General features: G+C 38.7%; 1 protein-coding gene across 5 annotated transcripts; it reads right to left on the bottom strand.

The window, feature by feature from the left end:
* Positions 1 to 4,004: 4,004 nt before the first annotated feature.
* LOC109934000 (BTB/POZ domain-containing adapter for CUL3-mediated RhoA degradation protein 2) lies at positions 4,005 to 27,095 on the bottom strand. Of its 5 annotated transcripts, none has more exons than XM_048612595.1 (8): positions 26,689 to 26,854; positions 23,461 to 23,585; positions 16,716 to 17,040; positions 11,833 to 12,002; positions 9,926 to 10,015; positions 9,764 to 9,816; positions 8,320 to 8,515; positions 4,005 to 7,688 (listed from the first exon to the last, which is right to left on the bottom strand). In XM_048612595.1, the coding sequence occupies exons 3-8, from the start codon at positions 16,927 to 16,929 to the stop codon at positions 7,452 to 7,454; spliced, it is 960 nt and encodes a 319-aa protein (XP_048468552.1). In that variant the 5' UTR covers positions 16,930 to 17,040; positions 23,461 to 23,585; positions 26,689 to 26,854; the 3' UTR covers positions 4,005 to 7,451. The 5 variants fall into 5 exon arrangements, with proteins under 5 accessions (XP_048468552.1, XP_048468554.1, XP_048468553.1 ...); XM_048612597.1 differs by lacking the exon at positions 23,461 to 23,585 and adding an exon at positions 17,744 to 17,847; XM_048612596.1 differs by lacking the exons at positions 23,461 to 23,585; positions 26,689 to 26,854 and adding an exon at positions 26,878 to 27,095.
* Between the last annotated feature and the right edge of the window lie 18 nt (positions 27,096 to 27,113).

Here is a 27,113-nt window from a genome sequence, read left to right as displayed (position 1 = left end):
GATTTGGTTAGAAATTAGTGTAATGTTAGAATTTGGCATTTTGATATGCTCAACCTAAAAAAAAAAATTATTATCCTCAACAAAATTTCATGTGATTATTGTTTATAAAGGTGACAAATAATGATACATAGTTCAGTTAAGCACTTGTTTAACTAGGCAAATTTCAAAATTAACTTGTTAAAAAACATTATAACAAATTGAATGAAGAACAGATTGCATCCTTCTTTCTAAAAAGCCTTTCATCAAAACGTTAGTGTGAAGAGCTACAGAGAAACTAAACTGTTTTCAAGCCTTTATTATGATATTGTGATGTTTAATATCACACCATTCTTGCTTGCTTCTTCTATTTACAAGCCGGTCAGGTTAGTTTGAACTTTATGCATTGTCTTGTTTAGCTAACATCATGTCTTCTGATGTCATAGACACATGTTACAATCCAATCGATAATAATTATTCCCTAAAAGTAAAGGCCATTTCAAGGCATGCAATTCCACTACACTTCATACCTAAAAATGATGAATTACAGTATTTCCATATTTTGAAACAATAATATGCATATCATTGCCAAAAAATCTTTGAAGCGTAAAGCTGGTTCACTCACATGTTGTGACATTATCTGTATAATTGTATCATCTGGTTTCAATGCAATTATACTAAATGTTTGCACAGCGATCATCACCCTTCAGTTGAGATATTAACGTTAAATATCATTTTCCCCCACCTCCCGTTTCTGAAAGCAGATATTTTACAAAATGAATGACAAATTTTGAAAGGAATTATATCCATATTGTTTCCTCCAGTAAAAATAAACAAGTCTTCTGTGACCCAGGTGTGGTAAATATAGGTTTCAATCTTGTTTTAGCTGTATTATCAAAAACATACTGGATTACATTAGGTGTTCATTTGTGCAAAGGGGCTGAAGCCAAGAACAAGAGAAGTCGGATCCTGGTCAGTTCAACCAGCTAATGTACACCTTCTAGTGGTTGAGTACCAAATAGCATTGACTCTGAAACAAATCATATCAACTATAGTTGGATTGCTAAAACAACACTTTGTGGCAGTCAATTCCTTCATGAAATAAATAGTATTCATACATTAGCAACATAAATATTTGGTAAATATTGAAAAATGCTGTTATACCTTCAAATGTTTTGAAGATATTGAATTTATTGGACAAATAGTGTCCAGACTATTTACATTGAATACAGAAAGACATTTTCTTTTACATATGCTAAAGATTTTCAAATTCAATCTTACAAGTTTGTTTTAATCTACTTGACATCTTAATAATTTTCATTTGACCTCCAAGTGCGGAACAGTATGTAGAAATGGTTGGCTCACAGCACCAGGGTCCTGGGTTGGATTCCAGCCTCGGGTGACTGTCTGTGTGGAGTTTGCAAATTCTCCACGTGTCTGCGTGGGTTTCCTCCAGGTGCTCCGGTTTCCTCTCACAGTCCAAAGATGTGCAGGCTAGGTGGATTGGCCATGCTATATTACCCATAGTATTCAAGGATGAGTGGATGAGGTGGATTATAGGGGGATGGGTCTGGGTGGGACGCTCTGAAGGTCGGTGTGGACTTGTTGGGCCGTAGGCCCTGTTTCCACATTGTAGGGATTCTATGATCTATGAAAATGGTACTGTATAAATGTATGATACATGAAACCACAGTTACATATAGGCAAAAATCTTGTAAGACTTTCCCAAAGCTTAAATGTGAAGAGATATCTTTAAATAAAAATGTATAAACTATCTAAAAGAACTGAAATAATCTTACCCCTTCTGAAACTAATGCAGTAAAAAATAGCCATAGCCATTCATAACAGATAACAGAATTTTCTAGGAAAATCCCAAATTTTCAGGTATTACAACATTGAAGTAATCAAAACTTCCCAAGAAAAGCAATTATTTAATTGAAGGCAGTTCAGAAAAGGTTCATTAGGATGATCCCCAGAATGGAGGGATAGTCTTACAAGCAAAGGTTAAACACGTTGGGACTCTACTCATTGGAGTTTAGAAGAACGAGAGTTGATCTCATTGAAACAGATACGATTCTTAAGGGTCTTTTCAGGGTAAATGTTGAGAGGATGCTTCCTCTCATGGAACCAGAGAGCATAGTCTCAGAATAAAGGGACGCCATTGAAGACTGAGATAAGGAGGAATTTCTTCTCTTAGGAGGGTGGAGTGTCTTTGAAACTTCTTTCCGCAGAGAGCTGTGGGGACAGAGTCCTTGTGTACATTTAAAACTGAGATAGATTCTTATCAGTAGGGGAATCAAAGGTTAGGGAAAAACTGGACATGAGGGCTGTCAGAACACCCATGCTCCTACTGAATAGAGGAGCATGCTTGAGGGGTCAAATGGCCGCCTGCTGTTCCTATTTTTTACAATCTTATGGTCTGAAAGGCCAATGCTGCACAGAACAAAAAACACCTCACTTTTATTTTTATTTATGCCTCCATGGGATGTGGGCATTGTTAAATGATTCCAGCATTTGTTGCCCATCCCTTAAACAGAGTGGCTAGCTAGGCTATTTAAGAGGGCAATTAAAAGACAATCACATTGGTCTGGGTCTAGACTAACATGTAGGCCTAAAACAGGTATGGACAACAGATTTACTAAAGGACGTTAGTGAAGACAATTCATATTTCATGGCCTGGCTTTCAATTCCAGCTTTATTAATGGAATTTAAACTCCACAAGTTAGCATGGCAGAATTTTAATCCATGTCCTCAGAATGTTAACCTGCACCACGGATTACTAGTGCGGTGACCACTGTCCCAATGTTTCAATGTTTTGTTTTTGACCAGCCTCCCTTCTTAAATAATCACCCTACAAATTGTGTCCTCAAAAATTACGTTGCCCATATCTTAACTTGTACCAAATCTGTCACCAATTATCCTTGTTTCCATTGTACTTCACTAACTTCAGTCTGACAATGGAGGAATTTTAAAAATCCTCATCCCGGTTTTCAAATCCTTCCATGGCCTTGCCTCCTCCAGTCCTACTAGCCTTTGACATCTGTACTATCCTAATTCTAGTCTTTTGAGCATCCCAGATTATAATCCATTCCTCATTGCTGCCTGTGCTTTTCACTGTCTTGGTCAGAAGCTATGGAATTTCCCCCTTAACCATACCACCTCTCTTCTTTGTTCACAGCCTTCAACATGTATCTAGATGTCTCCTCTTGTGGTACTTCGAAATTGCTTTCTAGGTAATGTGAGACATTTCACTACATTAGATATGCTATGTGTTGTCAATGATAAAAATAATCACTTCTACAATTTAAATCCAAAAGCACTAAAAGGTCTTGGAAAGTGAAAGAAAAGTATTGAAGTGCAGGAGTGAACAGTGGTTGGACAACTGTACCAGTGTCCTTAATGAAATGAGAAGTCTTAACCAAGTTCTATGGAAGTAAAATACTGCAGATACTGGAAATGTGAAAAAAATGCTGGAAATACTCAGCTGGTCAGGCAGCAACTGAGATGGAAACATTACATTTGCTTCCTTTCTTTTCCGTTGCTGCCTGACCCAGAGAGTACTTCCTCACTCCTTTTAGGTATTTTCTAAGCAATCTGTTCAGAGTTGTTATTACACAATTCTAAAATAGGTGGGACTTGAACCCAGGCTTCCTGGCTCAGAGGTAGGGATACTACTACTATTCCACAACAACCCGAGCATTGTGTTTTTATTCCAATCTTGTTTCACGTTTGTAGGCTCCTAATACCAATGATAAAATTTCAACAATCCTAAAGGTCATAAACCACTAGAAGCAATTTAAAAAATATTCACATTAGTACACAGTGCTCATCTGAAGTTGTGCCTAACAAATTTTGAAACAGGGTTGAAGGATCTTCTAACGGTCTGCAACTTAAATGCTTAGCTTTTGACATCAGATAGCATTTGCATTCACTACCATGGATGAATTTATACTCACATCATTTACACTCTTACAAATGAAAAATGATTTTGCTATCTTTATTTTGCCTAATTCAGAATTATGATGATGACTTGATTCTGTTGAAATATTGGAACATATAGAAAAGGTACAGACTAGCATCGTCACAATTGTGTTTAAAAGACAGACTACACTCAAAGAACACCACATTTTGAGGTTAGTAAATATTTAATTTTTTTAGTACAATATTTAAAAAGGAGCAACACTCTGGTGTAAAAGTGGAAGAATCCTCCCAGAAAGTTATTCCTTAAAAATAGTGTTACTACAGATAATTTTAAATATGTGCGATACAGCAACTTTGTGGGGGAAAAATCCATCACAGTGTCAAAATTCTGAGCAGTTTTATTTACACAGTGGTTTTGTGGGTGAGTATTCCAGCGTTAGTTAACCAACTGGGCTCACTGTAAGCTTTCCAGCAACCACAATTTAAACAACCATTTCACAGCTTAACTGCAATATTTGATGTTACGAAATCCACAGACACAAGCAGCACCTCAATCACTGCAATATTTGTGGCTTTTGAAGATTTTTGCAAATTAGCTAATTCATAAAAACAGACTTGGAAATTCACACACGACTGAAATGTAAGTAGACATCAATATATTTGTGATCAAATTATAAAAAAAAAATCAATATTAAAAGTGTCTAAAAAATTCCCTTTTCCTTAATTTCTTCTCTTTTATCCTTCGAGTCAATCATTGATGTACCCGATTAATTAAAGTACTGCAGAATTGGTGTTTAGTTTAGCTGCAACTATGAAATTCTGGGACACTTCACTTCCAGGAGCAATGAACTACAGAGGTTAGAAATCAGTTACATCTAGGAGATGATCTGGATTCATTTATTAGATTGTGACACCTAATTATCTACATTCTGATTGGCAGAAAACCAAAATGTAAACTTTGAAACCAATTTACAGTAAAAGTGATAATGCCACACCACTTAGCATTGAAGCAAACAAAAACTACTCTTTCTAAAGGAAATACTTATGTCCTGCGATTGTACACAATTGAACCTCCCCATCTTGGATATGCACTCATTTGAGGTGATAAAAGGTTGGTGGTCAAGCAATTTAGCAGGTACTATGGCATCAATATTTGCATCTTTGAGATGATTTGTTTACCTCTTCTCACACAAGCAATTTTCACTGAAGAAGTGAAACACCAACAGCTTTGGAGGTTTTTCACCACTCTGTTGATATGAGTGACTTACTGAGTTTAGGAAAGAATCAGCACTATCGATCAGATATGATGGCTGGTAGTAAAGCTCATTTAGGTTTAAATGCAAAAGTACAGCTATCTAAACAGTATTGAGATTACATAGTTTATAGCACTAGCCTAGAAATTCAATAGGTGTAAAATGTGTACCTAATAGTTGAAACTAGCAGGTGATAAGCATACATCTTCCTCTGCTAAAATTGCACCACACACACGAGTTAGGACTGGTCAGTATGCATTCAGAGTAAGTGCATGCAACTGATGTTAATCCCACAGGTGTGTGCTGGAAACAGTATTTCAGGGCCTTTAACAAGTACACCACCAACCCTTAAAGAGAATGACTGGAAGCTGTGACCCTGCAGTATGTCATCTTTAAAACAGCAACATTACAGGCCGTTGCTGACTGTTGGTCATGCCAACTCTCACTTTCCCATGTTTTCTTGCTTTCTTAGAGAGCCTCTGGGGCCATAACTAGCACTCACATGCAGCAGTACCATCCTAATGAGGGCAGTGAATTAATTTACTATAGGCCTACCAAAGCCTTCACTGTGTTGTCATCCCCAATATGGTTGTGATTCAAGTTCTAGGCTGTTTTGTCTCAGCGATGAAGAGGATTTCCCTTGGGGGTATGTTTTCTTCTGACGCAAATTACATAACATGATAAAGTAGTACGACGAAAGAAAGTGCATCCTAGAAACAGTTCCTAGTGAAGCAGAAAGCCACACTGGAAGGGAGTGAAGGAGGAGAAGTTGTTTTGCTTTGCTGAAGGCAAATGGAGCTCAAATCCAGACTTAAATGTGCAGACTTGCTTTTTAATCGCTCCTTCAGTTGTTGTCAAATCTATTCTATAGTCAGCCAGTAACTGGTTTGATTCAGGGCAGGGCAGTGAAAAAGGATGAATTAGGCAAATAATCTCACCACAACCTGAAAGCAGTCTAATCCTGGCTTGCATCATGGCTAAGTCACAAGCCCATAAAACTTCTCCAATTGAAAGTCAAACTTGAGCTACTCGCATTAGTCATATATGAACAGGTGAATTATGTTCAATCAGTTTCACAAACATTACTTAAAGTCAGTTTCAGCCAACATACCACAATCTGATCCAAACAGTGCACTATGGTGTCAAATATACCATCTCAGGTTCATACAAAGACAAGCAATGGGCAGTGTACACAAAAAATAGAAACGTAACATTTTGGTCCAGTTAACTTAATTTTCAGATGCAAATCTGATTCCATTATTTTAAAATGATAAGAGAATATGTATCATCATCCCAGAATGCCAATGCTACTTATTAAAAAAAAACACATCCCCTTGGATGTTCTATTAAAAACACACGATGTAAAATATATTTCATCATACACAAATAAGAACCAAATATCACATATTGAAGAGTTGAGAATCATTGTTCATTAAGACTTGGAAATAAAGATGAGATGTATTAAAGCCCTAGGATTTCAGATAGGTTATGAATAGACCTCACCTCCAAACACTATGTTAGGTATCTGGAACGCTAAGGTGCTGACATAGTTGATGTGGAAGGATTCTTCTATGAAAAGAATGGTAATTAAAACTGTTTTTTCCTTCTGCACTCCCAAAACATTGTTATATTCAATGAATGAATGATAAACTTACAGTTGTAAACTAAGGCACCCTCAATGGTTCAGAAAGTAATTGCACTAAAGTATATTGATCCATATTGAACAGAAATTAGCAGACAGGCTTAGACTCAAATATACTCTTCTGATATTTTGAGGATGAATCCCCTTAATGTCCAAAGCCAAAAACAGTGACAATAAGGGGAGAGGTGCACTTGATCCGAAGCCTCCATTATCTGAAAAAAAAAGGCATGTAACAATAATGTGAGGAAAACTCTCACTGTGATCGTTTCCTCCCTCTGTGGAATATGCATGGTCACAAGAGAACGTTAATGGCACTGGCATCAAACTTCATCTCCACTGCCATAGGTAAGCTAGACTTGCATCAAATTGACATTTCAGATTTCTGAAACTAAAGATCAATAGAAAGATAATCTACAATGGAGTTAAGGCCAATTAATACACAACTTTTGACAAGCATTTCAGCTCTACTTATAAAAGGTTTTCATGAAACAAAAATCAACATTATAACAAATCAAAGAAAATTAACCTTGAAAGCACTTTTTTTCTAGTCAGTCAGTTGCCTTCATGTTCCATGATAATCCAACTGTTGATGATCATCAGTAGATAAAAAGTATTTTAAAATGTAAATACTGTTCACACCTAACCATCTGATTATAATGTTAATCTCTATAGGCAGCCTGGTGTCCAAGAGGTCTGTCATCATAGGAGCTATATCTTTTCACATGTATTCGACGCACACGATCTCTAACTTCCAGTGCCTCTTCATCTTCACTGTGTGATCCCTGACCAGAGGTTCGACTAGTAGCTTCCAACAACAAATTATCAGGTACACGTGGAGTTTCATAAAGCAAGACGTTTAATGTTTCTTCATAAATTCGTGCTTCTGGAAATTCAACCTATATAATTAAAAGAAAATGTAAACAATTAAAATTGCAATGTTACCATGTGGTGAATCCGGCATATTGTCAACGTGTGTAATTTTCCTTTCATGCTTATAATTAAACAAGGTGAAACATTTCAAATAAATCTTTTTTTCAGGAAACTCTGTACAAAAGAGGCTTTCAGCGTGATTTCTTGTCCTGGAGTCGAACCCAGGTTTCAGAGGTGAAAGGAAAGTGCTTGACTGCTTTGAAATACCTAGATCCTATGAACGTATCGATATCATCTTCAAATCCCCAGACAAGGTGATGATTGAAACTTTGCCGCAAACTCTTATAATGCTGCTGGCTAGGCCAGTCACCTGGAATGTGTCCAAGAATGTCCCAGGATAATTTGCTGCTATCTATGTTTTCTCTTTCTCCTTCCTTTTTCTAGGATTATAGCAGAATGCCAACTCAATGCAAAGTCATCCTTTGATCTCCATCCTGCACAAAATAAAGGACTTGCCAAATTCAGATGGCATTTCAGGGTACCATTGGATATAACTTTGAAATAACTTTGGATCAGGAGATCAGACACAAAGTCAAGTATTACTAAAGGAATTTTACTCATATCAGTTCGTTTATATAGTGGTCACCTTTTACGTACCTTAGTTTGCTTCTTTTCTGTTGCATACACAATGGAAGTACAGCAAACCTCTGCAAGTTTGCGTCCCTGCCCATAAAATGACCAGCAGCAAATCTCATCTCCTAAAACGTCCTTCATAAACAGCACTCTTCCATTAAATCGCAGGGATAACTTGTCGAACAGCTCAATGTTCTTCAACAAATTGTCATCAGAATTGCTGGGACACAGAATGACTTGGATTAAATAGCATTCGCTAGCAATAGTACAGGAACACTGGTGCAGTTGTACGAAGCATTTTGTTACAGTAGGCGTTTCCACATCTTCAAAGGTTTGATTTGACAGTACTATACTTAATTTATGATAACCCAAGCGAGTCTATTTTAGCAGCTGTTTCATACATAATGCTAAACATAATCGCTTATGAATCAGTTTAAGTTTTGAAATTTGGTTTTGTTCAAATTAGGGAATGAAGAAAATGCATAAATTCACTAAGTCCATGATCATAATCTACATAAACTTTTGTGCATGTAGGCTTCAAGACTTTTCCAAACATAGTTGAATACTGGACATGTTCTAATACAACAGGAGGCTGTGCAAGACTTTTATTTTTATTCTTGTGGGTTGCTCAGAGGCATTCCATAGAGCCCCTCGAGACCCATATAAAGTTTTAAAATCAAATTTCAATCAGCTTGGATGCATCTCAAGCTGTGAATATAAACAGATCAGTTCTGATTTAGGATTTACTTACCAATAAGGCAACAGCATTAAGAACAATCCTTCTCAAACCTGCAAGCCCATAAGATTCAAACAGAAAAGAACAAAAAAACCCCATAAATTATTAGGGCTACATGTTTCACATAGCCTAAAGACCATCAGTTGGACATCCAGCAACTAAAGGGAATGACTTATTTCATCCAATCTGCATTTCTTTCACACAAGAAAAATGGGGTATGGAAAAGACCATGACTATTGTGCAGTTTTTTGCAATAGTGCATGTTCTGGTGTCTTTTATCAAGTCAAATTTAAGTTCACTCTTTTTCTAATATTTGCGTCCACATTGGAGAACAATTACTAAATATTTAGCTCTGGAACCAAACATCAAAACCCACTGCCATGTGGCTTAAACTGGTTGGTGAAGCACATTACTGGTATTCACTGGACAGTAGGGTACTAGAGAAACAGGGAGGTAGCTGTCTACTGAAAAACTGTTCTGCTCCCTTTCTAAATTATTAGAACTTTTCAAGCAAGGTAATTCTTGATGAACAGATTAAACCTTATGCCTTGCACAGAATCTCCTTGCTGGTCCCAACTGTCCCCAAAGATCAACTTTTCACTATGCATCCTGAAAACTGCACTCATGTGAGACAGATATGATTCAAAGCAATAATATTTTTTTAAAAAAGTCTCCAAAAACTGGTAAATCAACATAAATTAACATGGCGTAGCCCAATGCAAATTATCGTACCTAGTATAGGAATATTTGTTATTGCTTCTGTTATGTAGCAGCTTCACAACAGGCTGTTGGTAAAGAATAAAGGCAGTTAGCTTTTACTGAATGATATGGAGAATTAAGTGACAAATCTAAGCAAAGATCCTCCATCACAAAAAAAGACAAAAATCTTGTGACCTTTGTACATGTTTCAATTAGTTGTTCTTCCTCCTTAGGAGAGGTGATCATGGGAATTGTACATGCAACTTCACAGCATTCATTCTTTTCCTAAAGAAAAGCAAATTACAAATGCAGAGGATGAAAGAAGTCACTAGTGAACGTAAACAATGTATTTCTTCACACAACTGTATTTTAGAAACAGCAAAAGAGAACGACATGCAATTGCTGTGGACATCACAACTTCACTCAAGGATTAAGAAACTGATAAGGAAATTAATAATAGAACATAAATAAAAAAAAATGGATTATAAAAGCTTCTGCAGATACATAAAAATAAGATGTTTGGCTAAGATGAATGTGGGTCCATTAAATCAGAGTTAGCTGAATTGTTATTGGGAATAAACAAGGCAGAGAGTCTGAATCACTACTGCTTATGTATTTTCAGTGGGGGAGAATTAATGGGTTGACAGTTGACAAGTCCTCAGGACTTGACAGCGTACATCCCAGCATAAACAAAAATGGCTACAGAGACAGTAATCAATTTCCAGAATTCCAGATCCTAGAATGGTTCCTGCAGAGTGGAAGCTTGCAAATGCCACCTTGCTATTTGAGAAAGGAAAAAGGGAAAATATGGAACCAGTCAGCCTTGCATCATTAGTAAGGCAAATACAAGAATCGATCATAAAGGATGCTTAAATTAAAAAATCTGTTTGGGCATAATCAGAATGGATTGGCTAATAGAAAGTAGTATTTGACAAACTTGTTTTTTTTTGAGAACATTGCTAACAAAATTGACAAAGTGCAGTCAATGGATGTTGTATATTTGGATTTTTGGAAAATTTATGATAAGGGCCCTCACAGGAGGTTAGTTAACAAAATTAGAACACATGGTACTGGAGATAATGTAATAGCATGGATTAAGGATTAGCTAACAGAAAACTGTAAGAATAGACTTGTCATTGTCTTGCTGGCACACTATGACTAGCAGAGTCTGGGAAGCATCAGTACTTGGCTCTCAGCTGTTCACCCATATCGATGATTTGGATGTGGAGACCAAACACAATATTTCCAAATTTGCAGATGGTACAAAGCTAAAATATTTTCAGAAAGATTTCGACAGTTTTAATGACAGGGCAAGAACACAGCTGATAGAACATAAGGTGAAAAAATTGAAATGTTATACACTTTTATAGGAAGAACAGATGTGCAGAGTATTTCATGAATAAGAAAGGTTTGGAGGGATATGGGCCAAGCGCAGGCAGTTGGGACTAGTTTAGTTTGGGAACAAGGTTGGCATGGACTGGTTGGACTGAAGGGTCTGTTTCCATGCTTATGACTCTACTTTTTAAATGGTGAGGGATTGGAAAGTGTAGATGTGCAAAGACACTTGGATGTCCTTGTCATTAAGTCACGGATGGCTAATATGCAAATGCAACAAGCTATTAGGAAAAATAATGGAATGTTAGCTTTTATCATAAGACAATTTGAGTACAAGTGTAGAGAAATTTTGCTTCAATTATATAATTCCTTGTTTAGACCACACCTGCAGTACTATGTGCTGCTTTTGTCTTCTTATCACAGGAAAGATTATATCAGTTGTTCAAAGGAAGATTAAGGCTGGCAGGGCTGAGGAGCTGATAAATGTACTGATGCAGAGAATGTATTCATGGCTTTTGAAGGTAGTTTCTGGCAGAGTTAGAACTTTTCTATTCATGATACAACTTTTACCTTGGGTTTAATGCTTGTGCTGCCATTAGGCAGTATGTTAATGAAGATTTCTAGACCACAGCATGTTTACTAAATAGAACAGTGCTCGAATAATACACTTTACACCTATCTTTCACAACCAAAATAACAAACAATTACATTACATTTAGAAAAGCTTATCTGTTGTGCTAAAAAAGAGAGTATCTGCTGCAAGTTACCTGCAAAGCAGTCTGACACACATCCACCAGGCCCTGAATGAGGTAATATTTAGCCTCTGCCAACAGTTCTTTTATTTCCCGCCTACTCTTTGGAAGGATAATTGAGTCATCCCTCAGGTAGTTCAAAACTGTGCCAAAATGTTTGCCACAACGGTCAATAAGGATCCAACCTGCTTGGAAAAATAGCAAATATTCCATTGTAGAGAAGTGTGATTCAAGGCAAAGTTACACGCCACGCAGAACCAAATTCTGCACAAAAGGTAAAACTAAGGATTCTCAGTACCCTACCCCTTTAAATTAGTTAAATTACACAAGATACTGTGGTTAAAAAGACCGTTTGACTCTTCAAATCTCTCCATACAAAATCTGCTTACTCACACATATTGCCCACTTGCCTGGATGAGTGCAGCTCCCGCAACACTCAAGAAGCTCAACACCATCCAGGACATTGCAATCTGCTCGACTGGCAGAACATCCACAAACACTTACTCCGCCACAAATGCATAGTAACAGCCATGTGAACCATCTACAAGATGTGTTGCAGAAATTCTCTGAGCCCCTTAGACAGCACATTCCAAATCTATAAGCAGTACAATCTAGAAGGCAAGGGCAGTAGGTACTTGGGAAATACCAGCAGTTGTGAGATCCCCCTCCAAAGCACTCATCATCTTAACTTGGAGATATATCACTTTTCCTTCAGGGTTGCTGGGTCCAAATTATGGAACTCCCTTGAAGCATTATCAGTCAATTATCAGATGCAATTCAGTGGTTCAAGGAGGCAGCTAACCATCACTTTCTCAAGGGCAAATAGACATGAGCAAAATGTGCCGGCCAAGCCAGGAATGCCCACATCCAATGAATGAAGTTTTAAGAAACACACTATTAATTCCATTTTAATTACAAGATGAAAGATCACTGGATTTCTTCCCACCTCTTAGCAATATGAGTAAACCTTGGGCATATCAAATTTTAGAAACAATATTATACAAATTTCTTTAGTGTCAAGATGATTCCTTGGTTCCACTATCATTTAATTATATTCTATCCATCACAGAGTCAACCTGATTCGGTTAGTAATACTCTTAAATATGAAGGTTGTGGTTTAATCCATATTTCAGAATTTCAGTACAGCAAGGTTGGCATCAACTAAATGTCATCTGGTTCATCTTCTCTCTTCAAAGGCTAGATGTACCATCCTTAGGATCAACCACTGAAGTCAGGTCTCAATGGTTCCGATGAAGATCAAAAGATAATCTAGAATTATTCAAAGAGGAGCAAATATCTCTTCAATACCATAGCCAACAATTCTCTCCCAAACAACAAAAACTGCTGCATGCTAGACATAAGAATATAAAAACTAGGAGGAGTAGACCATACAGATCCTCAAGCCAACGCTGCCATTCAACATAATCCTGGCTAATCCTTATCCCTCAATTTCTCCTTCATGTTTGCTCCCTATATCCCTCAATTCCTTCTGATATCCACAATGCTCCAGGATACACAATCCCAAAGATTTACAACTGTCAGAGTGAAGAAACATCTCCTCTCAATCCTAACGGATCATCCCCTTATCCTGAGACAGTGCCTGTGCTCTAGAACTCCAGTTTGGGGGGAAATCTCTCTCATGTTTGTCCTGTTGCATCCCTTCAGAATCATTTATGTTTCAATGAGATCACCTCTCATTCTTCTAAACGCTAAAGATTATGAGCCCAATATATTCAGCAAATAGCTGAGCAACAAAACTGTGCCCCTCAATATCTGTAGTGTCACATTTTTTTCAATCAAATTGATAGTGATGCAAGGGACAGTAACTTAAGAAATCTGCAGCGTAGTGACAGTTAAACTGTAAAATCTATACAATTAAGTTATTGTTTCATCACATTAAACATAATAACATGCATCTTTAAGAGACATTTTGATAGAAGTTACTTTTGTTCCATGAAGCCCATGAGAACTTTGCTAGCTGGTTAACACTAACAAATAGTTGGTATTAAAAGGAGACTGGATGCAGATCTAGTTTTTAAAGTGAAAGAATTGACGATGTAGACAGTGAGAGGCAGTCTGTAAAATATTAAATAATATTATAATCTAAAGAAACCATGAGTTAAATTAGAGACATTTTAATTTTTAAAAATAATTTACAAACACACCATCGGTAGGCAAATAAACTTGCTGCATCCGCTGACTAAACCAGATATCCTTCAAAAAGGTCATGTAGGAACGTCATTTAAAAACTATACTGAACTTTCCAGTTTACATATAATGTTTTTATAGGAAAAAATGGAAAATTAATCAGATTAGGTCACAAAACTGGATGCAGAAAGTTCAAAGCCATTTTGTATTCTGGCCTATCATAAGATCTCAAAACTGGAAACTTTTAAATATTGCTCATGGTCTTCTCTGCCTCCGTGAATCTCTAAACATTTCACATCCAAGGTTGGCATCAGCTAAATGTCATCTGGTTCATCTTCTCTCCAAATTTGGCAGAATGCTATACTTTGAATTTAGGCTTTGAACTATTTGAATGTACAACAGTTGCCATTTCAGAGATACAGCTCAGCACAAATTTAGCTCACTTGGTTGGGTCACATGAACTTGAATGAAAATCAGAACAACCAAATTCTTTTTCACTATTACTGAAGGGCATCTTGTCCCATTTCCCATTCCAATATGCAAAGTGATTCATTTATCTACAATAAAACCTGTTTGTCGTTCTTAAGTTGTTCAGAGTTCAGTAAGTGCCATCACTCTTGCACTCATTACCTTGTCAAATCTTTTAACACCATAAAGAAGTGAGCTTCTTTGTTTTGTTTGCTGACGTGTGAATCATAAGGCAACCAAGAATAGATTCATATGAATCCCATTAGTCACTGTCTGTCTCTCTTCCTCTCCCCACTCCTCACCCCCTGACATACTCCTTCATTTCTGATTTTGTCTTTAATTTAGTTGGTTAATTTACCACACATTCTGTAAATCTAATCCTGCAAGCGTTCCATATGGAACTTTGTTGAATACTACCTGAAAATTCAACTAGTTCAGACGTTCTGAGTTACACTAATTTGGTCTAATAATTTAGCTACTATGTCAAACATATATACACTATAATTTCATTAAATACAACCTGAAACTGCACACTGGTTGGAGATTTATCTTTAACAAAACTGTGCCCATTCAATATTTGTAGCATTGTATTTTTTTTTCCAATCAAATTGACAGTGATGCACAGGACAGGAACTTAAGAGATCTGCACCATAGTGACAGTTAAACTGTAAAATCTATACAATTGAGTTTTGTCTCATCACATTAAAAATAATAATATGCATCTTTAAGAGACATTTTAATAGAAGTTACTTTTGTTTCATGAAGCCCATGAGAACTTTGTTAGCTGGTTAACACTAATAAATAGCTGGTATTAAAAGGAGACTGCATGCAGATCTGGTTTTTAAAGTGAAAGAATTGACAATGCAGACAGAGAGAGGCATTCTGTGAAATATTAAATAATAAGATTATAATCCAAAGAAACCATGAATTAAATTAGAGACATTTTAATTTTTAAAAATAATTTACAAACACACCATCTGTAGGCAAATAAACTTGCTGCATCACCTGACTAACTAAACCAGATCTCCTTCAAGGAGGTCATGAAGGAACATCACTTTAAAACTACACTGAACTTTCCAGCTTACATGTCATTTTCTTGTAGGAAAAAATGGAAAATTAGTCAGATTGGGTCACAAAACTGGATGCAGAAAGTTCAAAGCCATTTTGTATTCTGGCCTATCATAAGATCTCAAAATTGTAAGTTTTTAAATCGTGCTCGCAGTCTTCTCTGCTTCCGTGAATCTCTAAGCATTTCACATCCAAGGTTGGCATCAACTAAATGTCATCTGGTTCCTCTTCTCTCCTAACTTGGCAGTATGCTATACTTTGAATCTAGGCCTTGAACTATTTTCTAATTTAACAAAATAGTCTTTTGTTCCCACATTCTCATCATACAGCAGAAGCTCTATTGTGTGCAACGCAGACTTCAAGAATTTGATATCATCTGCATTACAGCATTCAAATATTAAATGCACAAAAATAATAAATGACAACTAGATAGTGTAACAATATCCAGTAGACTTGTACGAACTAGAAATCAGCAGGTTATCATACTAATATTTTAACTATTTCACATTGTAACTTTTCTTGCTTGTAATAAAAGTTTATCACCAGAGTTATTTTTCCAGATTCAAATAATGTCAGGCAAAATCTTCCGATTGGAGCTGCTTGGTACTAACTTAAAACAAATGTCCTGGAAATCTGTAATTTTTAAAATACAGGTATGTGAATATAACTGTTTATTTTGCTGTGTTAACTGAGATCCAACTTTAGACATGACTTTTATCACACCCACATGCTGCACAATTCCAAAAATAAATCAAGATTACAATTCCAAAAATAAAAATCTGTTTATTTAATGAATGCGAATCCCCGAAGCCAAGTACCGGCTTCCATATTTGCTGAGTTTACGATGACTAGTCTGCCACAGTTTGCAGTGGGGACATAATAATTAGACATTACAAGATACAATTTGCTTTGGAAACTGGAGAGCTCCGCAGCTTTACCTAACCTCCCAACAGTAAAATTGATGGTCAGCATTCGTATTGCTAGTGTTAACTGGTCTTGTTTGTATGCATCTCCAATTTTAATTATTTCCTTACTTTTATTTGCTGCACACCATGTCCCACCAAACAGCAGCAAATGTGGGGGAAGAAAAGCCACACTCTGCCACTTTCCCACATTTCTGTACATCAATACACATCAATATATGCATCATAACTTTGAAAACCTAAAATAACTCCCTTGGTTACATCAGGTACTTGTGGTTAGATTATATTCACCTTCTTTGTCAGTAAGAACTTCCATTCTTCCACTAAACATTGCCTTTAGCATAGTATCATGTCTGGTTAAAATCTGAACTGTGGTATAGTACAGGGAGCCTCCAACATTTAATCGGACATATTTGTTCCCCGTGCTTCCTCCTTTAAAGCCAAGGACCTTGGGTTTGGCTCCAGAAGATGGGTACAGTGATGTTAAGCAGGTGTCTCCAGACATGTCTTTCTGCAGATAAATGGTGACTCTGCACACAGTTGGCTTAAACTGTCCCGCCGTGATCGTCAAGCCAAGGTCTGGCCACGCTTACAAATGCTCATAACATATGCACCACTGAAAAACAAGGAAAGTCATTTTGTAATGCATGAATAACTAGAAACAAACAGCATCTTGCACTTAATCTGAAAATATGTTTCATTACAGGTTACCTAAGCTATCATTTCTCTAGATATTACCATTATTGAAATTACTAATCTGGTGACTGTCCTTTATGAAATATCTTCAATTCTAGTACTAAAACACAAGATAAGGGAGGGAGTGGGTAATTCAGGCCACTAGTGATCATTATGAAAAACCATTGGTCTTCAATCCTGTTCCCTATGAGGGCTTTCAGATTTCCTCAATTAGAATTCTTTAATGATATACCTGAAATTTTAGTTTTCACGCTTTTGCATTTAGAAAACTTTCAAATACACTTTCAGTAATTGATGACTTCTCTTGTATACAAAACAAAAATTCAATGTAATGGCTGAGGACACAAAGCAATTCAGTACAAATAAAATGTATAATTTTAGAAATTAAGTTTTACAATTCAAATAAATGACAAACTTTACATTTGAATGATACCATAGTAAGATGGTTGCTTGGAAGATTGAGTTTCAATTTAAAGTTGCTGGTGACATAGACCAATTTCTCAGCTGAACTTTCTTGAATAATTTGCTGACTGCTGTGGATATTTTTAAAAAATCTCAGGATGTGGATGCCACTGCATCTATTGTCCACTGTAATTCTCCTCTAGAAAGAGATGGTAAGCTACCTTCTTGAGTCCCGGCAAGTGTAAAAATTTTACGTTAGGCTATTCCATAGCGCGGTTAAGAGTCAAGCACGTTGCTGTGATACGGAGTCTCCTCACAGATCAGACTGAAAGGACAAAAAAAACCAAATGGCTTGTACAGTAAACCAAGATCCAGTATTTATAGTGTGCACTGATGGTGGAGGCAATGAATATTTAAGGTGGTGGGCGGATGTTGTTTCTGGGGCTTTGCTGTGTGCAAATGGCTGCTACATTTCAACAGTGTGTTCATGTTAAAAGTATCAGTATTCTAAGTTTCCCTGAGGTTATGAAAAGCTCAAGGTAAATACAAACTTTTAGTGATTCTTTGTTTGAATCTTGCGAATAAATTAAAGTCAAGGTTAGCTTTTCATGGGGCACTGCTCTTGGTCTGAGAATATTTGGGCCATGGAACAAGTAAGCAAGATTTTTTTGTTCTGTTTACTATTGAATCACCTTTTAGATCAAGGACAGTATTTGATGTCAGTAATGTTCTATACAAACAGAAAGTCTGGCAATACATAAGTTTATATCTGGACATGGATTCTTTATTACTCTTGAAAGGAAACAAAACCCATAATTATGGGGAGGGAACAAAAGAGGACAGTACACTTTTATTCTGAACTTTGCATTCAATGCAATTAGTAACGTCCTTCCACACTTTTTAAATGAATTGGTGAGTCAGACTGACAGTTCAGCAAGATTTCTCAAGGTTGAAACAAATATTTAATCATGCTGAGAACAGCCTCGTACACTCTTTGAAAATTCAATTACACCCACACAACAGAAGGCTGACAAAGATGCAAGTAAACGGGTAGATTTAAAAAAAAAATTATTGGGCAGAAAAACATAGCTTTCATTGATCTAACATATCACACAACCAAATGTAAACATTGTCTTAAAAACCTGCATCTGCTCCTTCCTATAAAGTAATACTGTATATTTTTCATTAAAGAAATCATACAGGAAAATATCCCAGTGGTTCCTGTACAGTACAGTAGTGTCCCTACCCCTGGACTCAGAGGTCCAAGTTCAAGTCCCACCTACCCTAGGAGTGTATAAGAACATCTCTGAACAGGTTGATTAAAAAAAATTAATTAACCTTTTTTTCTATAGAATATTTAAGATATTGCAATTCTTTTAGTTCAGCTCTGTAAATCGGAAGTAAACATACGCCGTACTGCCTCTACAGCACAGAATGAACAGCATTAGACCTCATTAACGGTATTTGGTAAAAACAATGTGACTTCCTGAAACTTAAAAAAAAACATTAGATTAAACACAGGACAAGGTGCTGAGAGACTTCACAATAGAATGCACTGCAGAAAAATGTTGTCTTTTAGTTCTGATCTCCTGTTTAGTTTTAAATGCAAATCATTGTTATGCCAGGAGTCAGAGAAAATGAGTGAGATTCTTAATGAGTACTTTGTGTCGGTATTCATTGAGGAAAAGAACATGACAGATGTTGAAGTTAGGGATAGATGTTTGATTACTCTAGGTCAAGTCGGCATAAGGAGGGAGGAAAGTGTTGGGTATTCTAAAAGGCATTAGGGTGGACAAGTCCCCAGGTCCAGATGGGATCTATCCCAGGTTACTGAGGGAAGCGTGAGAGGAAATAGCTGAGGCCTTAACAGATATCTTTGCAGCATCCTTGAGCACGGGTGAGGTTCCGGAGATCTGGAGAATTGCTAATGTTGTCCCCTCGTTTAAGAAGGGTAGCAAGGATAATCCAGGTAATTATAGACCGGTGAGCCTAACGTCAGTGGTGGGGAAGCTGCTGGAGAAGATACTGAGGGATAGGATCTATTTATATTTGGAAGAAAATGGGCTTATTAGTGATAGGCAGCATGGTTTTGTGCAGGGAAGGTCATGTCTTACCAACTTGATAGAATTCTTTGAGGAAGTGACAAAGTTGATAGATGAGGGAAGGGCTGTAGATGTCATATACATGGACTTCAGTAAGGCGTTTGATAAGGTTCCCCATGGTAGGCTGATGGAGAGAGTGAAGTCGTATGGGGTCCAGGGGTACCAGCTAGATGGACAGAGAACTGGCTGGGCAACAGGCGACAGGGAGTTGTAGTGGAAGGGAGTTTGTCAAAATGGAGAACTGTGACCAGTGGTGTTCCACAGAGATCCGTGTTGGGACCACTGTTGTTTGTGATATACATAAATGATCTGGAGGAAGGTATATATGGTCTGATTAGCAAGTTTGCAGATGACACTAAGATTGGTGGAGTAGCAGATAGTGAAGGGGACTGTCGGAGAATGTAGCAGAATATAGATAGATTGGAGAGTTGCGCGGAGAAATGGCAGATGGAGTTCAATCCAGGCAAATGCGAGGTGATGCATTTTGGAAGATCCAATTCAAGAGCGAACTATGCGGTAAATGGAAAAGCCCTGGGGAAAATTGATGCACAGAGAGATCTGGGTGTTCAGGTCCATTGTACCCTGAAGGTGGCAACGCAGGTCGATAGAGTGGTGAAGAAGGCATACGGCATTCTTTCATTCATCGGATGGAGTATTGAGTACAAGAGTTGGCAGGTCCTGTTGCAGTTGTATAGGACTTTGGTTCCAACACATTTGGAATACTGCGTACAGTTCTGGTCGTCACATTACCAAAAGGATGTGGATGCTTTGGAGAGGGTGCAGGGAGGTTCACCAGGATGTTGGACAACAAGGTGCAGAGCTGGATGAACACAGCAGGCCAAGCAGCATCATAGGAGCAGCATGGAGGGCGCTAGCTATGAAGAGAGGTTGAGTAGATTAGGATTATTTATATTAGAAAGACGGACGTTGAGGGGGGACCTGATTGAGGTCTACAAAATCACGGGGGGTATAGACAGGGTGGACAGCAAGAAGCTTTTTCCCCAGAGTGGGGGACTCAATTACTAGGGGTCACGATTTCAAGGTGAGAGGGGAAACGTTTAAGGGAGATATGCATGGAAAGTTCTTTACGCAGAGGGTGGTGGTGCCTGGAACGCGTTGCCAGCGGAGGTGGTAGAGACAGGCATGATAGCATCATTTACGAGGTATCTAGGCAGATACATGAATGGGCAGGGAGCAGAGGGATACAGATCCTTGGAAAATAGGTGACAGGTATAGATAGAGGATCTGGATCGGCGCAGGCTTGGAGGGCCTAAGGGCCTGTTCCTGTGCTGTAATTTTCTTTGTTCTTTTGTTCAATGTGGACAAAAGAACCTCAGGCATTAAATTCATCCAACTTTTCATCTGGAATTTTTAAAAAATGATGGGTGATTTAATGAAATATATCAGATTCTCAAGTAGATAGTGTGGATGTTAAGTTGATTTGTCCCCTAGCGCAGATGTATTTGGGGTCAGCTATTTACAACTGATGAGAAATTATTTTCTTCTGCTCTGGAGGACTTATGTTTCTGATAATTAATGATCACAGATTTCTTAAAAAGAGTACATCATAAAATTGCATGATGGACAATGAATTTTGGAGTGATTATCCATAACACAATATGGTCACCATGCATGCACAGATGCAGCTTGGTACACCACTTAGCTACAACAGGAAAAGTTGTAGGAGGCACCTGTGTACACGTCATAATTCATGTGTAGGGGTTGGGCAACCTATACTTGGAGCAGTGCAGTAAGAGACAAGACCCCCACCTAACATTCTCTAGCCACTGTGTTGCCTTTTCCTAGATCCAAACAGTGCTTGCTGATGCTGTGTCCGTGGCAGCTCCACGGCATCAGGTGGCAAGACCTTGAATTTTGAAAGATAAAACCTTTATGCTTTTATTAGCTCTAGCCCCTGAGCCTTAATCACTTCTGGCTGGAACTTATGTCAATAGCAGTGTGGAAACTGCCTTTGCCTCCTCGATCAATCCAAAATTAAGCCCTCTTCACACCTGCCACTCTTGGTACCACCTACTGGTGACAGGATTTGCAGCCATTGAATTTATGGCATTCCAATTTCCTACCTCTTAACCCCTCCCTCAGGTCTACAGTTTTACTCAGATCCCAAATCAATTTAAGTATGAAACTAGACACTGATACTTTGAGATAATGTGTTTATTTACAAAATGCAGCATTCTGTTATGTCTGCTTTTGACCTATAAATCCAGTATCTCAGCAGTCACTATACTATTTTGATCAAACCAAATTAAACTAACTAAACATATGACAGCAGTGCTCCTAGTACATAAATAAACAATGTGTTTCACTGTATATCTTGGCAATACAATTAAAATACCATTAATGTACAACCCCTCCCTAGAACATAGCACTGGAAAATCTGCTAGCACTCAGTTCATCTCCATGCTCCCAAAACCATTCATCCCTTCACCTTCCTCAGCCACATTTTTGACTAAGCTTTTCGTCACCTCTGTCATTGCCATCCAAGGGCTGTGTTAATTTTTGTATTATGATTATGCATCTGTGTAACATCTCAGGCCAAGTTCAAAGTTAAAAACTTCCAAAGCTATGAGTTCAAATAGACGCTAGGAATGAAGCATTCAAGAATAAATTGAAAGTTATACACTCATCTGCTGCTTCAAATTCAATTATGTTAACTATCTAGAAGACAGTATGCAAGTTTTAAATTCTAATGAGAAAAAGTACTTTACATTCTTGGCATATTCAAATATGTGTTAAAATACCAAACCACCCACTAAATGAATTGCATTCTTGAACAGAATAAATACTCTGCAGACTTCCAAACCCATCGCCATAACTTAGGTTCATGAGAAAGGATTCTCAAACTTCAGTCCAAAATTTGAGAATTTAAGCATTTAATCTACAGTGAAATACCACCACTTTCAATTGTACTTTAAAATGTGCTACCTGGTCGGTTAACAATAAAATCAAATATTTTATTGAAGAGACAATAGTATCACAACGGATAACAGGAAATGGAAAAAATCACAGGTGTGATAAGCCAAATGAAATCTAAGCTGAAAAAATGTGTGTCAATACAGTGGAGAAATAGTAGTATTAAAACCATTAATCATTGCAGAAATACATTCCAATACTGATTGACATTCTGCTGAAATTGATCAATGTTCTTACAAAGTTATCTGAGGGAGAAATATTGATAACAAAATCAAAGCAATGCAGTATTAAGTGTCTCAACAGATGGCATCAAGTTCATTGCTAACAACAGTAGATTGGAAATTCAGTCAGTGTGGAAATTTACGTTGTACTTGAGAGAAACAAAGCAAAGACAAAATAAAAGCCAAGTATTTTACTATAGCCATCTCACCATTTGATAATTTCCTACCATAGCAGGCAATTTTGTACTCAAACTAAAAATGATTTATTTCTTTAAGGCCAATCAGTAAATTTAAATGCTTGCTTTATATAACATACCATTTTAATATAGTAACATGTTCCAAAGCACTTATTTCACAGCAGAGCCAAGAAACAAAATTTGATACCAAGCCACAAGAATTTGAGGGCAGATGACCAAAAGCTTGGACAAAGCAGTAAGTTTAAGTGTAGTAAAAGAGGAAAGACAAATAGCAACACAGAAATCTTTAGGGAGGGAATGAGGCTTGGACTGGGTAAGATATAGTCACCAACAATAGAGGAACTAAACTTGAGAGACCAGAGTTTGAAGATTGCAGAAGTTGGAGAAGCTGGAGGAGATTGCACATGGCATTAGGTCCATGGCAAATGCCATTTTCCTGTTCCTACATTTATCCTTGAAACATGTGGATAACAAGGACACTTACATCAAGCTCCTATTTATTGACCTCAGCTCCACCTTGAATGCCATAATTTTAACCAAACTCATCTCCAAACTCCGAGACCTAGGACTCTGCTCGCCTGTCTGCAACTGGATCTTTGACTTCCTGACCTGCAATCAGTAAAGATGGGCGTCAAGACCTCGATGATAATACTCAACACCAGTGCTCAGCAAGGCTTAGCCTCTTATTAAACTCCTTATGCACACACGACTTTGTGGCCAAATTCATCTCTAACTCCATTTACATGCTGACACCACCATAGTAGGTCAGATCTCAAACAAAAACAAGATAGAGTACAGGAAAGAGATAGAGAGCTTAGTGGCATGGTGTAAAGACAACAATCTCTCTGTGTCAGCAAAACAAAACAGCTGGTCATTGACTTCAGGAAGCGGAGTGGAGGACACGCCCCTGACTGTATCAATGGTGCCGAGATGGAGATCGTTGAGAACTTCAAGATCCTAGGAGTAAATATCATCAACAATCTGTCCTGGTCCAGTCATATCAATGCTATAGTCAAGAAAGCACACTATTGCCTCTACTTCCTCAGAAGGTTAACGAAATTCAGCATGTCCACAATGGCTCTTACCAATTTTTATAGATACACCATAGAAAGCATCCTATTCAGACGTATCACAGCTTGGTATGGCTCTTTCCAAGACCACAAGAAATTACACAGAGTTGTGAACGCACCCCAGTCCATCACATAAAACAGCTTTCCTTCCATTGATTCACTCTAAAATTCCCACTGCCTCAGAAAAGCAGTCAACATAATCTAAGACCCCTCCCACCTCTTCCATCAACAGAAGATGCAAAAGTTTCAAAACATGTAACAACCGATTTAAGAACAGCTTCTTCCCTTCTGTTATCAGACTGATGAATGGACCTCTCATAAATTAAAGTTCATCATTCTCTGCATCTTCTCTTCAGTTTCAGTAATGTGACAAAAATAAATAAAATAAAACTAAATTAAATAAGATCAAAATCAGATAAGGAAGGACAAGGCGGTGGCAAAATCTGAAACCAAAGATGAAAACTTCAAAATGTAAGTATTACTTAACTGGATCCAATGTTGATAAGTGAGCAGAGTTGATACTGAAGGGGATTTGGTACACATACAAGTTTTGAAGGGTAAATCATGAGAAGCTGAAACACATTGGAATAGCTGTGTCTAAAGGTAGCAAACACATGCATTTGTTTCAGCAGATGAGCTGAACCACAGTCAGGGGTGGAAACAGGCAGTCTTTGTTTGGGACTCTTATATTGAGGTCAAATTCAATACAAAGGTTTGAAATGATCAGATTCAATGTCAGACAATTACTGAAGATAGGAATGGAATCAGTACCAAAGGGGCTGAAAGCAACAAAAGCTGAAGGCTTCTTTGGTCTTTCCAACATGAGAAGAAATTTCTGTTGTCGAATACAGTCTTGGTCTTTTAGAAAGTATTGGTGAGGTAAAGGGGAAAACTCGATGAAACCAATGCAACCTTGGAAATAACAAGGTGCAGGGCTGGATGAACACAGCAGGCCAAGCAGCATCATAGGAGCAGAGAGGCTGACGTTTCGGGCCTAGACCCTTCATCAGAAAAGGGGGAGGGGAAGGGGGTTTTGAAATAAATAGGGAGAGAGTGGGAGGCGGATAGAAGAGGGATAGAGGAGAGGATAGGTGGAGAGGAAACAAACAGGTCGAAGAGGCGGGGATGGGGCCAGGAAAGGTGAGTGTAGGTAGGGAGTTAGGAAGGGGATAGGTCAGTCCAGGGAGGACGGACAGGTCAAGGGGGCGGGATGAGGTTGGTCGGTAGGAGATGGAGGTGCGGCTTGAGGTGGGAGGAGGGGATAGGTGGGAGGAAGAACAGGTTAGGGAGGCAGGGACGAGCTGGACTGGTTTTGGGATGCGGTGGGGGGAGGGGAGATTTTGAAACTTGTGAAATCCACATTGATACCATTGGGCTGCAGGGTTCCCAAGCGGAATATGAGTTGCTGTTCCTGCAACCTTCGGGTGGCATCATTGTGGCACTGCAGGAGGCCCAGGATGGACATGTCGTCTGAGGAATGGGAGGGGGAGTTGAAATGGTTCGCGACTGGGTGGTGCAGTTGTTTGTTGTGAACCGAGCGTAGGTGTTCTGCAAAGCGGTCCCCGAGTCTCCGCTTGGTTTCCCCGATGTAGAGGAAGCCACACCGGGTACAGCGGATGCAGTATACCACATTGGCAGATGTGCAGGTGAACATCTGCTTGATGTGGAAAGTCTTCTTGGGGCCTGGGATGGGGGTGAGGGAGGAGGTATGGGGGCAGGTGTAGCACTTCCTGCGGTTGCAGGGAAAAGTGCCGGGTGTGGTGGAGCTGGAGGGGAGTGTGGAGCGGACAAGGGAGTCACGGAGAGAGTTGTCCCTCCGGAAAGCAGATAAGGGTGGGGAGGGAAAGATGTCTTTGGTGGTGGGGTCGGATTGCAGATGGCGGAAGTGTCGGAGGATGATGCGTTGGATCCGGAGGTTGGTGGGGTGGTACGTGAGGACGAGGGGGATTCTTTTTTGGTTTTTATTGCGTGGACGGGGTGTGAGGGATGAGGTGCGGGAGATGTGGGAGACACGGTTGAGGGCGTTCTCGACCACCGAGGAGGGGAAGTTACGGTCCTTGAAAAACGAGGACAACTGAGATGTACGGGAGTGGAATGCCTCATCCTGGGAGCAGATGCGGCGGAGGCGAAGGAATTGGGAATAGGGGATAGCATTTTTGCAGGAAGGTGGGTGGGAGGAGGAGTATTCTAGGTAGCTGTGGGAGTCGGTGGGCTTAAAATGAATATCGGTTTCTAGGTGGTTTTTTTTCTGAGGAATGGGAGGGGGAGTTGAAATGTTTTTTTTTCTGAGGAATGGGAGGGGGAGTTGAAATGTTTTTTCTGAGGAATGGGAGGGGGAGTTCTGCCTACGCAACCTTGGAAATATCCAGCTTCAACCTAAACCAATGGCCTAGCCTACTTAAACAATTCAGTTAGAGCTCTCAGATTTGGGGGGAGTTTGAGGGAGTTCCACCCTCTACGATCATTTCTTCCAGCTGCCATGAGGAGCCTGAACTCGCTTCTGTTGAGACGGTCACTGACATCTCCCTCTCTTTATCGACAATCGCTCAGTCCGCTTTGGTGAACTTTGTTCTCACAACATCGTCCAAAGTGAGTGAGTTTGTACGTTAAAACCCTCCCCACCCCCGAAGTAGGCCCAGTACCTGCAACAGTTGCCGTGCCGACCAACCAAACCGCCTCCGCTCCTCCTTCACTTCCGGCGCAAGGGCATTTGCACGTGACTTCGACCCCGTCGGTACTCGTCTAACTGCGCACGCGTGCAGGCCATAAGCCGGCTCCCGATTTACTGCGCACGCGCGCAGATATTTTTCCCGCCGCTGTCTTTCACTTACATGGTTCAGTCAAAGTGCCGTCCAATCGCCCAGGCCATCTCACCGATAAATGATCATTTAATACAACAAACAGCGAAGATTCGATTGCTTCAACCGCTATGTTATGTTGAAGTGAGATTTCTTTTTAAATCCTTCTGTATACTATACTCTGGACAGACGGCAAACTAAAGTTCTTCACCTTTCCAGAATCTGTCTGGTAAGAGAGATCAAAAATAAAGAAATGTTGCAGAAACCCC

This window comes from Rhincodon typus, chromosome 26 (assembly GCF_021869965.1).
Source record: "Rhincodon typus isolate 14 chromosome 26, sRhiTyp1.1, whole genome shotgun sequence".
NCBI lineage: Eukaryota > Metazoa > Chordata > Chondrichthyes > Orectolobiformes > Rhincodontidae > Rhincodon > Rhincodon typus.
The sequence above is the reverse complement of the archived record's forward strand: the minus strand, read 5'-3'. Positions and strand labels throughout refer to the sequence as shown.